The sequence below is a fragment of the Neolamprologus multifasciatus genome, chromosome 18 (genome assembly GCF_963576455.1).
Source record: "Neolamprologus multifasciatus chromosome 18, fNeoMul1.2, whole genome shotgun sequence".
NCBI lineage: Eukaryota > Metazoa > Chordata > Actinopteri > Cichliformes > Cichlidae > Neolamprologus > Neolamprologus multifasciatus.
In genome coordinates, this window is record NC_140456.1 from 36,271,018 (window position 1) to 36,289,205 (window position 18,188).

The window sequence follows — 18,188 nt, forward strand, 5'->3', positions numbered from 1 at the left end:
CTTCATTTGTCCGTTTTTATTAAAAGTTATTGTAGAACTCTATCAATTGTTTAAGAAGTTCAATTCAATTCAATTCAATTCAATTTTATTTATATAGCGCCAAATCACAACAAATGTCGCCTCAAGGCGCTTCATAGATACAGAGAAAAGCCCAACAATCATATGACCCCCTATGAGCAAGCACTTTGGCAACAGTGGAAAGGAAAAACTCCCTTTTAACAGGAAGAAACCTCCAGCAGAACCAGGCTCAGGGAGGGGCGGCCATCTGCTGCGACCGGTTGGGGTGAGAGAAGGAAGACAGGATAAAGACATGCTGTGGAAGAGAGACAGAGGTTAATAACAGATATGATTCAATACAGAGAGGTCTGTTAATACATAGTGAGTGAGAAAGGTGACTGGAAAGGAAAAACTCAATGCATCATGGGAATCCCCCGGCAGCCTACATCTATTGCAGCATAACTAAGGGAGGATTCAGGGTCACCTGGTCCAGCCCTAACTATATGCTTTAGCAAAAAGGAAGGTTTTAAGCCTAATCTTAAAAGTAGAGATAGTGTCTGTCTCCTGAATCCAAACTGGAAGCTGGTTCCACAGAAGAGGGGCCTGAAAACTGAAGGCTCTCCCTCCCATTCTACTTTTAAATACTCTAGGAACAACAAGTAGGCCTGCAGAGCGAGAGCGAAGTGCTCTAATAGGGTGATATGGTACTACAAGGTCATTAAGATAAGATGGGGCCTGATTATTTAAGACCTTGTATGTGAGGAGCAGGATTTTGAATTCAATTCTGGATTTAACAGGAAGCCAATGAAGGGAAGCCAAAACAGGAGAAATATGCTCTCTCTTTCTAGTCCCTGTCAGTACTCTTGCTGCAGCATTTTGGATTAACTGAAGGCTTTTCAGTGAGTTTTTTGGACATCCTGATAATAATGAATTGCAGTAGTCCAGCCTGGAAGTAATAAATGCATGAACTAGTTTTTCAGCGTCACTCTGAGACAGGATATTTCTAATTTTAGAGATGTTGCGCAAATGGAAGAACGCAGTCTTACATATTTGTTTAATATGTGCGTTGAAGGACATATCCTGGTCAAAAATGACTCCAAGGTTCCTCACAGTGTTACTGGAGGCCAAGGTAATGCCATCCAGAGTAAGAATCTGCTTAGATACCATATTTCTAAGCTTTTCAGCGCCGAGTACAATGACCTCAGTTTTATCTGAGTTAAGAAGCAGAAAGTTAGTGGCCATCCAAGTCTTTATGTCTTTAAGACATTCCTGCAGTTTAACTAATTGGTGTGTGTTATCTGGCTTCATGGACAGATAGAGCTGGGTGTCATCTGCATAGCAGTGAAAATGTATGCTATGTCTTCTAATGATGCTGCCTAGGGGAAGCATGTATAATGTAAACAGAATTGGTCCTAGCACCGAACCCTGTGGAACTCCATAATTAACCTCAGTGTGTGAAGAGGACTCTCCATTTACATGCACAAATTGGAGTCCATTAGATAGATATGATACAAACCACTGCAGTGCAATACCTGTAATACCTACAGCATGTTCTAATCGCTCTAATAGGATATTATGGTCAACAGTATCGAATGCTGCACTAAGGTCAAGAAGGACAAGCACAGAGATGAGTCCACTGTCAGAGGCCATAAGAAGATCATTTGTAACCTTCACTAAAGCTGTTTCTGTGCTGTGATGAACTCTGAAACCTGACTGAAACTCTTCAAATAAACCAGTCCTCTGCAGATGATCTGTTAGCTGTTTGACAACTACTCTTTCAAGGATTTTTGATATGAAAGGAAGGTTGGAGATTGGCCTATAATTAGCTAAGACTGCTGGGTCTAGAGATGCTTTTTGAGTAAAGGTTTAACTGCAGCCACCTTGAAGGCCTGTGGTACATAGCCGATTATTAGAGATAGGTTGATCATATATAAGATCGAAGAATTAACCAATGGCAGGACTTCTTTGAGCAGTTTTGTAGGAATGGGGTCTAAAAGACACGTTGATGGTTTGGAGGAAGTAATTATTGAAGTTAACTCAGAAAGATCGATTGGAAAAAAAGAGTCTAACTTAACATCAATGGAACTAAGAGTAGCTGTAGATAATATTACATCTGTGGGATGATTATTGGTAATTTTTTCTCTAATGATAAAAATTTTATTTGTGAAGAAGTTCATGAAGTCATCACTAGTTAACGTTAAAGGGATGGTTGGCTCAAAAGAGCTCTGACTTTTTGTCAGCCTGGCTACAGTGCTGAAGAGAAACCTGGGGTTGTTCTTATTTTCTTCAATCAGTGATGAGTAGTAAGCTGTTCTGGCTTTGCGGAGGGCTTTCTTATAAAGCAACAAACTATTTCTCCAGGCTAAATGATGATCCTCTAAATTTGTGACACGCCATTTCCTCTCCAGATTACGAGTCATCTGCTTTAGGGTACGTGTTTGAGAATTATACCACGGGGTCAGGTACTTCTGATTAGAGACCTTAGTTTCCACTGGAGCTACAGTATCCAGAGTCGTACGTAGTGAGGAGGTGAAATTATTAACAAGATAATCGACCTCTGTTGGGGTAGCGTTCAGATAGCTGCTCTGCTCTGTGTTGGTACAGGGCATTGACGATGATAACAGTGGCTGGATTATATTCTTAAACTTAGTTACAGCGCTTTCAGAAAGACATCTACTTTGATAAAGTCCACTCTCCACTGCTGCGTAATCAATTATTGTAACTGTAAATGTTATCAAGAAATGATCAGACAGGAGAGGGTTTTCAGGAAACACTGTTAAATGTTCAGTTTCTATGCCATATGTTAAAACAAGATCTAGAGTGTGATTAAAGTGGTGGGTGGGTTCTTTTACATTTTGAGAGAAACCAATTGAGTCTAACAACAGATTAAATGCCATGTTGAGGCTGTCATTTTTAGCATCAACATGGATGTTAAAATCACCCACAATAATTATTTTATCTGAGCTCAGAACTAAATTAGATATAAAGTCTGAGAAATCAGACAGAAACTCTGTGTAAGGCCCAGGTGGACGATAGATGATAACAAGTAAGACTGGTTTCTGAGTTTCACAGCTGGGGTGGACAATGTTAAGCATCAGGCTTTCAAATGAATTAAAAGTCTGTCTTGGTCTTTCATTAATTAATAGACTGGTGTGAAAAATTGCTGCCACACCGCCCCCTCGACCTGTGCTTCGAGATTTCTGGTAGTTAGAATGACTCGGGGGTGTTGATTCATTTAAACTAACATAATCATCCTGCTGCAACCAGGTTTCTGTAAGGCAGAGTAAATCAATTTGTTGATCAATTATTAAGTCATGTACTAACAGAGACTTGGAGGAGAGAGACCTAATATTTAATAATCCACATTTCACTGTTTTATTCTTTGGTTCAGATGTGGATACTGCATTGTTCTTTCTTTGTGATTAAGAAGAGAGTGAATACTTTGTGAAACAGCAGATAAAGGTGTCAGTCAGAGATGCCGGCCAGTCCCGGGATAACATGCTGAATAGGTCTGGCTCAATCAAACCAGGGACTAATTATAACTATGTTTTAGGTTATAAATTAATATTCCAGTTGAAAGCAATCTCCCAGAGCACTTGGAGTTTGTGTCTGGCCCAAGGATATTTGGCATGCAGACTAGAGTAGCAACCTCAACCAATCACAGCAGATGGCCCCGCCCCTCCCTGAGCCTGGTTCTGCTGGAGGTTTCTTCCTGTTAAAAGGGAGTTTTTCCTTCCCACTGTCGCCAAAGTGCTGCTCATAGGGGGTCATATGATTGTTGGTTTTTTCTCTGGATGCATTATTGTAGGGTCGACCTTACAGTATGAAGCACCTCGGGGTAATTGTGATTTGGTGCTGTATAAATAACATTGAGTTTAACTAATTTGAGCACTTTCAGGTTTATTTAGAGACGATGTTAAGAATATTACATTTATTGTCTTTAACTGCAGCTGCATATGAACCGTTCATTTGCAGTTACACCACGTGTCCACACGTCACCCGTCTCCTGCAAAACTTTGGTTGGAACATCAGCCACCAGTCCAGACTTCACCCAGTGACTACCACCTGTTCCCAAAGTTGGAGAAACATTTGTCAGGAAGGCGATTCTGCGGCGAGCGGCTGTGACATGGGCTTTGTAAAACTGTCACAGCGTCTACAAAAACGCACCGACCAAAACGGCGATTATGTAGGAAAATAAGTCTTTAAGCTTTAAAATGCTGCACATACTATGGAAAATAAACGGTTGCTTGTATTTCTAAAACAATAGGACACTTTACTTTTGGGATTGCCCTCATGTTTACTAGAGCATGTAAATGAAAAATGGATGTCGCCACTTTGATGTCACCAAATGGTTTCTGACATCAGCTTTTCTGTGTAACGCCATCCAGAAAGGATCCAGTCATATTCAGACAACATTTAGAGCAGTGGGTGGAGGGCCAAGTCCAAACCAGTGTAGTTTACCCAACAGGGTTCATGCACAAAGTGTACTGGTGCGATGCACAGACATCCTGCAGATTCATTCTAACAGATCGCTTTGATTGGGGAACTCTGCACCGCTCAGCAGTCGATATCAAATCTTCCAAGAGGCACCAACAACAGGTGTGCTTGAAAGGTCCAGTTCACTAACTCAGAGCTCTGTTACACCAAGAGATAGTTATGCTGCAAGAGGCCTAAGGGAGGATTGGAAGCTGGTTCCACAGAAGAGGAAAACTGAAGGCTCTCCCTCCCATTCTACTTTTAAATACTCTAGGAACAACAAGTAGGCCTGCAGAGCGGGAGCGAAGTGCTCTGATAGGGTGATATGGTACTACAAGGTCATTAAGATAAGATGGGGCCTGATTATTTAAGACCTTGTATGTGAGGAGCAGGATTTTAAGTTGGGTTCAGTGAAGAGAAGCCAAAACAGGAGACATGTGCTGTTTGCAGTCCCTGTCAGGACTCATCCTGCAGCACTGTGAATCAACTGGAGGCTTTTTAACGATGAACAAGAGTCAAATCTAGAAGTAATAGTGATGTGTGTTATTTGGCTCCATGGATGGATCAAAGTGGGAATCACGTATCTATACCTAATACTGAGGAAAGCCCACAGCAACCCGTGGAAGCCATAGTGAACCTCTGTATGTGAAGCAGCCTCCACGTTTACATTAACTGGACTCTTAGATGGGTATGATTCACTGCAGTGCAGTCCTACAGTACCTGTGGGATCTTCTGATATCCTAATAAAATATTATGGTCAAGTATTAAACGCTGCACTGAGTAAAACTGTAAGATAACTGCTCAACACTTTGAGTATTAAAATATCTAAAGTGACCCAGTCTGAATTATTCTGAATCGTATTTTTAAAGTGAAACTTCTCCCAGCGATGTGGCGTCTTGGCGTTTTAACCACTCACCCTCCGTTCCCATCGTGCAGTCAGTCATTTCCATCCACCTTTCTGCTCCTCCTGTCATGGACTCTGAGTAGGAAGTGCTCCAGCAACACTCGCTCAAATGCTGTGTTTGCTTTTGGGTATCACCTCCTCATCCTCACTGTTAGGCTCTCCATCATCATCTGAAGCTTAGCCTGCGCTTGTCTCACTGTTATCTAGAGAAAGTAAATACGTGGTGTCAGTCTATCAATCATATTGTGACACGTTTGTATATTAACCTGCTGTATTTGTGTTACATCCCATCAGAGACTCGGAGCGCATAGGAGGAGGTTATATTGTGGTGGATCCCGTTCTCCGTGTCGGGGCCGACGACCGTATTTTGCCGTTAGACTGCATCACCATCCAGACCTACCTGTCCAAATGTCTGGGACACCTGGATGACTGGCCAGATAGACTGAGAGTGGCCAAGGAGTCGGGTAGGTTAGCATGGCGTGCCCACACGGACTCTGGTTCTTTGTTTTGTGTTCAATTATAAAAACTCGGTCACTTCTGGTTGTTATTGACGACCACGGTTCCTGTCATCGGCCTGAACTCGAATCAATCCTCCTGCGTGTTTAGGTACATCACATGGACACAGTGTGTGAGGGGACTCCTCACACGTCAGGATCAAACTAAATGTCGTGTAGAAGGATTAATGTGGGTTTGTCTTCCAGGATACAACATGATCCACTTCACTCCAGTGCAGACTCTGGGGGAGTCCAGGTCCTGCTACTCCTTAGCTGACCAGCTGAGCGTCAACCCAGAGTTCAGCCCGGCGGGTCGCAGCTACGACTGGACGGACGTGGGGGGGCTGGTGGAGAAGCTAAAGACAGAGTGGGACATGCTGTGCATCACAGACGTGGTGTATAACCACACTGGTGAGGTGGTGACTGTGGGAGGTTTTTCTTTTACATGTTGATATCGATGTTGCCTTAGAGCATAGTAGGAGCCATGAGGAGGGCCGTTCATTAGTGCAACACCGTTTCCTTCCCCTCGGAGGTCAAAGGTCACCTCCTGCATCTGATGTGAGACGGCTGCTTCACTGCTGTCTTTAGACGTCTCCCCTCTAAGCGCTCGACCCTGTGCTTTTCATCAGACGTACCAAACATTGACTGCAGCGGCGCAACATCCTTCAGAAATGTCATGGTCGGCTCGTACCAACCACTAACCAAGTTAAAAGCTTCAGGTTACCCACAGCAGCCAACTTAACAGAACATGTTAACCAGCACTCTTCATTAACAAAGAGCAAAAATGCAACTGTCTTCGTGCAGGGGCAGTGGATCACAAGGCTTCCTGAGCCAGTCCATGGAGCCGATCACTGACTGAACATCCTTTTCATAATGCATGGATTCGATTATGGAGCAAGGATGGAGAAGTCGACATGTGCCCTCAGCGTACATGCAACGAGTTGTTTTATTGTGATCTTTGTTTACAGCTCATGGTTTGTTATGCTGCACACTTTCATTATTAAACTCACACTCACTTTTATTTGGCCTGAACGTTTATGCAATCGTCTTTGTTCCACCACATGTTCTAGTGCGAGAGGTTTCATGACAACACGTTTCACTGAGAGTCCGCACATTTCCACAGGATTGAAAGTGTCATTAAACTGTTCCAAAGGCGACTTTCAGGCACATCGTTACCTTATCCTGTGAAGGTCGACAGAACAGGTTGTTGTTGGCTCAACATAAAGGGAAGTAAAGAGAAGCCGTTTGGGGGGGAAAGGGGAAGATTTTGGTTTTGTTACCTTTGAAGCGCAGCAGGTGAGCACTGTGCTGTGGGGGAGACTGCAAACATTTGCTTTCTGTGGGCTCAGTACTGCCTCTGTGGAAGTGTCACAGGTCTCTTCCCTGACCTCGAGCACACACGATAACCACGAGGTTCCAGGCAGGAACATGTATCGCTGGCTGGTGCTGGATGAAGCTGTTTGCAAAGAGGTTGCTGCACCAAAGTCCTTGTGATCATTTTGGTCGTCTGTGGTTTGCACAGAAGATTATTTCAGACCTTGTATGTGAGGAGCAGGATTTTGAATTCTGGATTTAACAGGATTCAGGAGAAATCTGCTCTCTTTGACCTTTCATCCCACAGTGTCCAACATGGCAGTTAACTCCAAGCTTTAAATGTGCCATTTCTGCCACACGTTGTCAGGGTTACGGTTTGCTCCCGCACTCGTGCTGTAGCCCTGTCTGAGGCTTTAGCTTGAAATCTGTGTAGAATCAGGTCAAGATTTAAAGACCACTGAAAGGTTAGCTGGGTGTAGTTTAGGTTGTTGGTAAAACATCTTATAGCAAAACTGGTTAAGAGTTAGTCTGAAAGTGTTTCTTCAGAGTCGAGACTTTTCCTTTGACGTGCTCGTTGTATCAGAGTGTGTCCCTCCTGGCAGGGACCAGCCTGTGGATCCCTCATCCTCGCTCAGGAAAGGTCGAGCAGTAAAATGAGCCTGATGTGAAGTTAAATACAGACTGAACTTTGATTTATACAGTATGTGTGACTCACTGTCAGACTATTCTTAGATCTTTAAACAGCCCCAGAGTGAAACATTGAATAAAGTATTTAAACAGCTCAATGATTTCTGTCTGTGTTCCTGCACAGCTGCCAACAGCGTGTGGATCAGGGAGCATCCAGAGTGTGGATATAACCTGGTGAACTCTCCTCACCTGCGCCCAGCCTGGGTGTTAGACAGAGCTCTGTGGCATTTAACCACCCGAGTAGCCGAGGGACGCTACAAAGCTAAAGGACTTCCTGCTGACATCACCACGGAGAGTCACCTGAATGTGAGTTCCTGCACAGTCACCTTTGAACTTTCACACATGTCACAGGCTGGTGTGAGCCAATGACAGCCCGGCCTGAGAGCATGAAATCTTATCCACAGCCTCGTCACCAAAGGTAGCTAGCTTTTTTAAATGTTCCTGTAAGTTACTCAGTAGTACTTTAAGTTACTCAGCCGTACTTTAAGTTACTCAGCAGTACTTTAAGTTACTCAGCAGTACTTTAAGTTACTCAGCCGTACTTTAAGTTACTCAGCAGTACTTTAAGTTACTCAGCAGTACTGAGTAACTTATGAGGGATTTCGATCAAAGCTGAGGGGCGTTTTCCTGGCCTGCTGTAAAACAGAGCAGAACATATCTTGTATGACATTTCTAGACACAATTTGAATTAAATTAAATGTTAAACTCTTACATGTCAATTAAAAAAATAACCTGTTTGCACCTGACGGTGTGTACTGCTGAGTAAGGCTGTGCAGAATACTCACTGTTTCTATATTTAGATTTTATTTTATAGTAAATATAATCATTTTGTTATTTATTTATATACATTTGCACTTTTTTTACTCTTACACCTGACAGTGAAAACAACCAAACCCTGGCACCAAGCCGCGTTTACCTTGCAAGCTGTAATTTGGTGCAGTGTTTGTGTGTTTGGAGTCTGTCCTTGCCAACACTCACCTACCAACTCTGACACAAAGCCAGAGTCGGCTCATTAAACTAAACTAATGCTCTGCCTATGTTAACTGTGGCTGTGCCCACAAATGAGCCACTGTGGACCAGATCAGTGTCAGTGGATAAACCTGGCTTTTTGTGTGTATTACTACTTCAGTGGCTTACAGAAGTGCCACTAAAGGAGGGTTTGCAGAATAAACCAGGTAATAACTGACCTGCAGAACGAACCTCATGTCTCTGCAGATGAACTGGGTCAGTTAACCATCTTTTTCTCAGCAGCATCGTGCACGCTTTAAAGACGCGTTTGTGTAACGTGTGTTTGGTTTGTGTTTCAGGCCGTCCGCAGTGTGATGTGGCAGGACGTGTTCCCTCAGATCAAACTGTGGGAGTTCTACCAGGTCAAAGTGGACAGTGCTGTGGAGGAGTTTAGGACCCTGCTGCAAAACGGTGTGTAAATCCACAGACGTCCCAACTCTGTTTACAAAGATCGTTTATGTGAGCTTCAAACACTCAGCAGCATGTTTTCAGTTTGAAGCCCAAAGAAAGAACTTGTTTACTGTGTGCATGACCGAGATGAGCAGAGGGTTACAACCACACTCACTGTGCAGCTAACATACGTGTGCCTGCCATCAGGTACCAAGCCAGACCGCAGCAAGACTGGAGGGAAGACGGGCCTCAGGATCATTCAGCATCCACAATACCGTCGCTATGGCAACACAGCAGACATGGACTCTGCTCTGGAGACGTTTGTGCCTCACAGGTGAGACGTTTGTGCCTCACAGGTGAGACGTTTGTGCCTCACAGGTGAGACGTTTGTGCCTCACAGGTGAGACGTTCGTGCCTCACAGGTGAGACGTTCGTGCCTCACAGGTGAGACGTTCGTGCCTCACAGGTGAGACGTTCGTGCCTCACAGGTGAGGCGTCTGTGCCTCACAGGTGAGGCGTCCGTGCCTCACAGGTGAGGCGTCTGTGCCTCACAGGTGAGGCGTCCGTGCCTCACAGGTGAGACGTTTGTGCCTCACAGGTGAGGCGTCCGTGCCTCACAGGTGAGGCGTCCGTGCCTCACAGGTGAGGCGTCCGTGCCTCACAGGTGAGACGTTCGTGCCTCACAGGTGAGACGTCCGTGCCTCACAGGTGAGGCGTCTGTGCCTCACAGGTGAGGCGTCTGTGCCTCACAGGTGAGACGTTCGTGCCTCACAGGTGAGGCGTTCGTTCAATCCTGGACAAAGATGAGCTGAGTAAATGTGCTGTTTCCACCCGACAGGCGTAAAAGACTGTTGGCATTTATAAAAGTGTTTTTAAATTAAGATTACATTTATTAAGGGTAGATGAAGCTGTCCAAACCCATCAAATGAATGATCTGATTAACGAGCCACACCTGTTCAATCAGATGTAACTTTAATGTCTGTCTGACAAAGTGAGCTCAAAATCACGTCGGTCTTCTTACCTCATCGTTCAGAAACAGCATTTTGTATTTAAATGGTTATTTTTGTCTAATATTAAAGAAAAACGTGACAAATATTGCTCAAGTGTAAAAACTCTGCAGATACTTTCACAGCACTGTAAGTGTGCAGTTGACAGTTTGCTCGACAATGTTACGCAGCATCACATTAGAGCTGCAACAGGAAGTCTTAAACATGCAGTCAGGTGACATCACCACCTCATTAGACCAATGTTAACCTGCACAGGTGTGGACCTGTGTGGATAAAAGCAGCAGCCTCCTGTCCTTGCATGTTAGCATTAACATTCAGCTAATCTGACACCGTGTGTGGGTACAGCTACATGTCAGACCCATGGACCCCTGTGATTGGCTGACGATCGTCCAGAGTGTGAAAGAACTTGTTCTTAAATATGATGTTTGTTTGGTTTCCAGTCCAGAATCAGTCGTTCAGGTGACGTCACACAGTCCCTTTGACTCAGTGTGAACGTCAGTGCAGCATTAAATGAATCAGGACCTGTTGTGAAGACTGATGTTTGCGTCTGTAGGGAGCACATCCTGTTCCTCCATGCTCATCACTCAGCACAGCGTGGTTGAAAAAGATGAGCCTGCACCACAAATATTAAAGAAATACATCGTTATGTTTCTATTGTTCAGATGTGATGAGACTCTGTGACGCTGAGACCAGTGTAAAGTGTGTATCTGTGTGCGACACAGTGTGATGTAATGTTGCTTCCCTCTGTAGCTCGTCACCTCAACACATCGAGGAGTGCTGCGGGTGGCTGAATCAGAAACTGACTGACCTGAATGCAGAGCAGCATCACCTCGTGCACCAGCATCAGGAGCAGGTAAGGCTGCCACACCTGACCTGTTAGAGGGGAAAAGCATCGACAGGTGTTAACCTGTGAGTTAATGTCCGTCTGTCGGTCAGCATCGGGCCAGTGCAGCCCCGGGTGACGATGCTGTCACTTTAACTTGGAGTCTGAGGACACGCCGTGAAGAGGAGGCGGAGCTGTGACCAGTAATCACCATTAAAAGCTTCACATAAAGCTGGTAGTAGTCCTTCAAAGCACCTGTTCAACACGTGAAGCTGCTCCATCCACCGCTGTTTGCACAAGTTACACTTAACTTGGTGAACTTGGTCTGATACAGACGGGCAGCATGCTGAACGCTGACGGCAGCGTCACCCCGCTGCAAACAGGGGCGGAGCTAAAGGGGGCCGCGGGGGGTACCGGACGAGCTCAGGGGTTTCCTGACATTTAGTTTTTCACATTAAAGTGAAATGTTAGATAAAAATATGAATGGACACGGCTCAGCGTGGAGGTTCATGCTGTCCTGTATCAGATGTTTGTGGCTGTTTACAAGAAACGTCGCTTTCATTTGAATGAAGCAGGAGCCTGCAGGTGATTCAGGTCCAACCACTGCAGCACCTCTAACAGCTCTGTAATAACGTGTGGTCAGCAGTGTGGACCACTGCACTGAGGTCCACGGTCAGAGGCTGTGAGGTCATTCATGACCTTCAGCCTCCTGATGAGCTCTGAAACCGGACTCAACTCCAGATTATTGATCTGTTTGATAACTCCTCTGTAAAGATGAACTGTCGCCATCACTGGGCTCCTGTGTGGACCGTTTCTATACGTGGTTGTTTCCAGCTTCTCTGTGACGTGTAAAGTCTTTTTTTTTTGTTTTGTTTTGTTTTGTTTTTTTTGCCTGTCCCATTTGGTTCTTTAGCCGTCAGAATTGTTGTCTGAAGACCAACAAGGATACCCAATGGATTTACTTTGCCAAATGGATCATCATGGCATTGCCGTATTGGTCCATTTGATCAACCTTTGGTTTTATTATTTATTTTATTTTCAGTTGTTACAGACGGGACAGACATGACTGAGGGATAGAAAAGGGAGAAAGAAAGAGGAAGGAAAAGAAAAACAGAAGGGGAGAGGGACAGTGAGAAAAGGGGGAAAAAATATCTCCGGGATCACCTGTTGAGAGAAAGAAGAGAAAACAAGCAAAAAAAACAAAACAGAGCAACATACTAAACACAACACCATCACGTTAATCTAGCTAAGTGTAAACAGCAGTAAATACTAAATATTGAATGTTGTTGTGCAGCACGCAGGACAGACACCGCACAGTGTGCTTTGAAGTAGCAGCCAAGAAAGGTGTGATTTAAGTCTACGAACAGTGAACACCCATGTGCACACCTGTGTGGATCGGCGCGCTTGTATTCAAATGGTTTCCCCATGTAATGGTCTGCAAGAGGATGTAGAGAGCCATAGCCCCGCCCCCAGGGCATGAAGCAGGCATGGAGGAGATCCAGGCCCCAGACATCCAGACGTGTAAAGTCTTTAACGATCGTGTGTGCGGTGACTTCCTGATCTGTCATTTGCTCTGTCACTTCTTCTTTGTCCCTCCAGGCTGTCAACTGTCTTATTGGAAACATCGTCTATGAACGACTTGCTGAGCACGGTCCCAGGCTGGGCCCTGTCACCAGGACCAACCCAATGGTCACCAGGTACACCAGTTTAAAGTTGACTAATGAGAGGAAGGCAGAGTGTTAATAACTCAGTACATTTACTAAAGCTGTAACAAAGACACGAGGAGAGTCAGCTGAACACTTCATAATGATATTATTATGGCCCATACGTACGTGTTAGAGGTGGAGCTGGACTCATTTGATCCTCACTGACTAGGATCCATCAAATGTCTAACATGAAGTGCTTTGACACAAAGCGTCCACAGCTGCGTTCACATCACCCGGGCAGCGATGACGCCATGTTTCCATCTTCCGGTCAGGTATTTCACCTTCCCCTATCAGGACATGACTCTGGACCAGGAAATGCAGCTGCTGGACCAGCCAGACAAGATGTGCCACTTCCTGGCCCACAACGGTTGGGTGATGGGCGACGATCCACTCAGGAACTTTGCTGAACCAGGTACAGGAAGAGCCACACAAGGTGGTTCAAAGACTGTAAATGTTGAATATGGAGGTGAAATTTAGGTGGTAGGTTTTATGATGCTGCTTTAACCCTGGAGAACCAATGGTTTGACCCCATTGGTCAAAATTCCATTGGGAAAAGAAACCAAAGGGAATTTTGACCCTAGAAAACCATTGGGGTCGGCTCTGACCCCAATGGTTCTCCAGGGTTAACCTGTCAGTGACTGCTGTTACTGCGAGCTGTAATCAAGTGACTGTCAGTACTGAGGTGCTTCTGCTCCATAAAGGCTCCAACGTGTACATTCGTCGGGAGCTGATCGCCTGGGGCGACAGCGTCAAACTGCGATACGGCAACACGCCCGACGACTGTCCCTACCTGTGGGATCACATGAAGAAATACACGCAAATCACAGCCAAGTATTTCCACGGAGTCCGTCTGGACAACTGCCACTCCACACCTTTACATGTTGCTGAGGTATCGTCACACCTGCACATCACACTTCCTGTCACATGAAATTATTCTATGTTTACATCCAGGACACGTGTAACACTTTAGCTCCGTGTTGTAGTGAAGTTGTTCTTCAGGCTTACGTGTTAGAAATATGTTGATATCTCACTGGGGCCGAACGTTGAACTGTTCAGTTCTGCAAACGTGTCGAGTACACACGACATGTTTGTGTTAGTCTCAAAGCATGAAAGTGTTCCTTAAATCACCACAGTTTAAATAGACAGTCAGACATCTGTGATGACAGAGAGGTGAGGTCGCTGTGTGGCCCCGTGCTGACCCGCCCCGTGCTGACCCGCCCTGTGGGAGGGTCTGAGTTTTGGGGCTCTGTTACAGTATGCAGGCACCATATAAATAACCCAGGCACATTATTATTGGATGTCCTGGCTGTTGTGTTTTGCAGAGGATGTTGGAAGGATAGCCACTTCTTAGAGTGTTAACTGTCCTTCTGGAGCTGGTTTCGGCTCCGTTTGAGAGCCGGCCTGTTCCAAGTGTTGAAGTAATACTTTGATGTGGCCTCAGTGAGTCTAGTCCAGGTGCTGAATGCTGCTGTGGCGCAGCCTTCTGCTTCGATACGTATTATCAGTGAGACTCGGTGAAACACTCTCAGGACGTCTGTACTACACTGTAACTGTAGTAACAGATATGATAATAAGCGCGCTGTACAAAGATACAAAGAGAGGACGTCACTGCAGCCGTGCTGTGAGCGTGTCCTGCTAACAGCAGCTCTCTCTCTCCTGTCCGTGATGTTGCTGTCTGTTGTCCAGGCCATGTTAGACGCAGCCAGAGCCGTCAGACCCAATCTGTACGTGATAGCTGAACTCTTTACAGGCAGCGAGCTCCTTGACAATGTTTTTGTTAACCGGCTGGGGATTAGCAGTCTGATACGAGGTACAGCCCTGATGTGCTAAATGTGTCTTCTTCTCTTCCTGCATCGTCCTGCACGTCTCACTTCACCTCCCCGTGTTGACTGCACGACTGCACCACCCTAACTGGCTGAGTCCCCTTCACTTCTCCTCCTCTTCCTCCTCCAATCTTTCTTTCATGCATGCCCCCCCCCCCCCTCCCCTGCACTGGTTTGTCATGCTGTGGTTTGTTAGTTCATGCTGGACGTGGCCAGAGCGGTGCGTCCTGACCTGTATGTGGTGGCTGAGCTGTTCACCGGCAGCGAGGAGCTGGATAATGTCTTTGTTACCAAGCTAGGGATTACATCACTCATACGAGGTAAAGTACCGTGTCTGTAACACAAATACAGCTCGTTCACTGCTGACATCATTCATGTTTAAATATCTGTATCAATCTTCAGAACAGCCTCAGGTCAGCTCGAATCATATAAACACATTCAGACTCCTGCTGAGAGCTCAGCTGTTCCAGCCGCTCTCGTCACTGAGCTGGGATTGTGATGAAGTCGCAGCGACCTGTGTAGATGATCCAAAATGACTTCTGAGCACTTCTGGACATCCGAGCATCATTTCAGTCGTGCTAAACTCTGATGTGGCGCTGTTCCTGCAGCGCGCCCAAAGCTAAAAGAAAAAACCAAAAATGTAAACTCAGGAATTATAACTGGATTTTTTTGGCATCCAGTGACATCTTTCAGTACTTGTAGTTGTGGTACTAAAAACAACTTGTACAGGAGGAGCTTTAATATGTAGTGAGGTCCAACGATGCAGCCGTCACAGAGCTGCACCTGTTGGAGGTCACAGTAATAACTTGGTCCTGGTTCCATAGTTTCCTCACACTTCATGACACAAATGTAAATGTTAGACAAAGATAACACAGGTAAACACAAAACGCAGGTGTTTATTATTCAGGTGTGTACTCTGCAGGCCTGCGTGACTCTGTGCAGGTTCAGGGACTTTCATCCACAGCTGTGTGACCCACTGACAAACAAACTCTGTCAAATCCTGGAATCACACCAACTCCAACACACCTGTGCAGTTATGATCAGAAATGTTGCTGCACCGGGTGAGGGCCTCCAGCTCGCACTGGAACTTTTCCTCCCCATCGTGGTTCTGATGTCATTTGTACTCAGTTTAGATTCACATGGAAACAAATGTAACAGTGTGAGCTCACCTGTCAGTGATGCAGCATGGCGCGTCCACCTGTCAGTGATGCAGCATGGCGCGTCCACCTGTCAGTGATGCAGCATGGCGTGTCCACCTGTCAGTGATGCAGCATGGCGTGTCCACCTGTGTCTGCGAGCGCTTACTTTGGTTTCCCTCGACCATCAGAGGCGATGTCAGCTGGCGACAGCCACGAGGAGGGCCGCCTGGTGTATCGTTACGGCGGCGAGCCAGTAGGAGCTTTTGTTCAGCCCAGTCTCCGCCCACTGACGCCCTCCATTGCACACGCCATGTTTCTTGATGTAACCCATGACAACGAGTGTCCTATCCAGGTGGGTCTCTTGAGGTCAGCTGACAGTGGAGTGGAGCTGCACGATGGTTAACTGTCGCTGTGTCGTTCACAGCTCCGCTCAGCCTTCGACGCTCTGCCCAGCTCTGCTATCGTGGCCATGGCGTGCTGCGCTACTGGCTCCACCCGTGGATACGATGAACTGGTGCCACATCAGGTTATTATACATTTATCTTCTTACTATCATCTGACAGCATTATAATGGGGCGTGTTTGTAAAAATACTGCTCATTAACACAAGCTCAGGCTGCCACAGCCTGTCTTTGTTTTTGTGGACACAAACGGTCTTTAGAGTCTAAAACAGCAAACTTAACACAACAGACATCATAAGTTCACTTTATAGATTTTCCCTTTTTTAATGCTGATGTTCCAGTGACTTTAGATTCTGACACATGCTGCAGTTAAATCTCACATATATAATAAAATCCAAAGTTTAAGTCAACCTTTATACTTCCAGTTTAAATAGAGCACGAGGCAGTTCATCAAACAAAGAAAGTGTTACTTTGAGGCGCTGCAGCGCACACTGACTCCATGCTGACCTGTGCACAGATCTCTGTGGTGAAGGAGGAGCGCTTCTATCCCAAGTGGAACCCGTCAGCAGTCCCGTCCTCTCCTGGTGAAGTTAGCTCCTGTACCGGCGTCATAGCTGGGAAACGGGCAGTGAACAAGCTGCACCAGGAGCTGGCTGCACAGGGGTTCACACAGGTGTGTACACACACAGACACACACACACACACACACACACACACACACACAGGAAGTGCTTTCTTTGCTAAAGCTGATGCTTCGATGCTAAACCTTGCACACTTTGTCCATCTCCTCCTGTGCAGGTGTACGTGGACCAGGTGGACGCAGACATCGTTGCAGTGACGCGTCACTGTCCCAGCACCCACCAGTCTGTGGTGACCGTGAGCAGGACCGCCTTCTGGGATCCCAAAGCCCACCAGTACAGCACCAGTGTCCCGCCCATGTTCATTCCTGGTAGAGCAACATTACTGTGGATTTTGAATCTTAGTGCAGCTGTGCACACCCACCACGTTTGTTTATTATTGTCATTGATTTATTTATTCGATTAGTCGGATCTGAATAATCGTATCATTGCATTTGGGAACAAGTTTGCTCCTCACTCAGATCAGGCCCTGCAGACGCGGGTGCACGTTCATGCTTTGCAGCTTTATTCACGGTGCTGTGCACACTCGGCTGCAGCGCTGCTGCTGCAAGTCGCACACACAACAACAACAACATGATAGGACCCCGTTCAGTCTTGTAACCCAGCGAGGTGTGATTTCAGATTCCCTGCAGCAGCACCGCCGACCACGCCCCGCCACAGTACTAAATATGTGATGCAGATGATAAAATTTAAAAACGCCGTCCTGGGTCTCAGATATGCTCCCACACTGATACACCTTCGACATCTGCATGAAACCATGAAAGTCTCCCTGCTCATGAGAGCTGGATGAGCCAGAGTCTCCGTCCTGTTCAGAGACATGAGGACCATCATTACTTCATACTGACTGTTACTTATTTATTGTGTGTTTTGAGGACACATTTTTACATAAAGGCCGTGCGTATGGTGTGTGTTACCTGGAAGATTTGTCACAACATGTTAGGTGTGTAGTTTATCTCACAATGCATGCTGCCACCTTTTCCCTCTCCCAGGGAAAATAGAGGAGGTGGTGCTGGAGGCAAGGATGGTGGAAAGGAGCGCCGGGAAATATAAGAAGGATGAGAACTACATCAACGGCATGCCAGAATACACAGTGGAAATGAAAGAGCACATCTCGGTGAGCGCTGACTGAGTTTAACCAGGTGTGTTTCTGAGCGTTCGTGCAGACGGCGTGTTAAACTGGTTCTGCTGTGTGCACAGCTGGATGAGAGTACGGTGATGAAGAAAGCTGGAGTGACGTCAAAAGGGCGTTCAGAGTTCGTGCACGAGATCACCTTCCAGAAGCTGACACCCGGCAGCATCATCGCCTTCAGGTAGCACGCACAAACGCCACGCATGATTGTGTGTGGTCACTTTTCAGACTCACGTTTCTCTTTTCTCTCCTT

At 46.0% G+C, this 18,188-nt stretch overlaps 1 protein-coding gene across 2 annotated transcripts in view; it reads left to right on the top strand.

Annotated features, from left to right (window-relative positions):
- The window catches only part of LOC146498579 (glycogen debranching enzyme-like), a 31,175-nt gene that overhangs the window by 5,390 nt on the left and 7,597 nt on the right, over positions 1 to 18,188 (top strand). The window contains exons 4-19 of one of the 2 annotated variants that reach the window (XM_085139895.1): positions 5,672 to 5,841; positions 6,079 to 6,282; positions 7,997 to 8,178; positions 9,180 to 9,291; positions 9,478 to 9,604; positions 11,028 to 11,130; positions 12,700 to 12,797; positions 13,079 to 13,218; positions 13,508 to 13,695; positions 14,493 to 14,616; positions 15,957 to 16,120; positions 16,193 to 16,294; positions 16,686 to 16,841; positions 16,967 to 17,117; positions 17,796 to 17,920; positions 18,004 to 18,116. In XM_085139895.1, coding sequence (XP_084996021.1) covers positions 5,672 to 5,841; positions 6,079 to 6,282; positions 7,997 to 8,178; positions 9,180 to 9,291; positions 9,478 to 9,604; positions 11,028 to 11,130; positions 12,700 to 12,797; positions 13,079 to 13,218; positions 13,508 to 13,695; positions 14,493 to 14,616; positions 15,957 to 16,120; positions 16,193 to 16,294; positions 16,686 to 16,841; positions 16,967 to 17,117; positions 17,796 to 17,920; positions 18,004 to 18,116 — 2,259 coding nt within the window. Of the gene's footprint in view, positions 1 to 5,671; positions 5,842 to 6,078; positions 6,283 to 7,996; positions 8,179 to 9,179; positions 9,292 to 9,477; positions 9,605 to 11,027; positions 11,131 to 12,699; positions 12,798 to 13,078; positions 13,219 to 13,507; positions 13,696 to 14,492; positions 14,617 to 14,825; positions 14,950 to 15,956; positions 16,121 to 16,192; positions 16,295 to 16,685; positions 16,842 to 16,966; positions 17,118 to 17,795; positions 17,921 to 18,003; positions 18,117 to 18,188 lie in introns of both variants that reach the window. The other variant, XM_085139896.1, reaches the window with a different exon arrangement.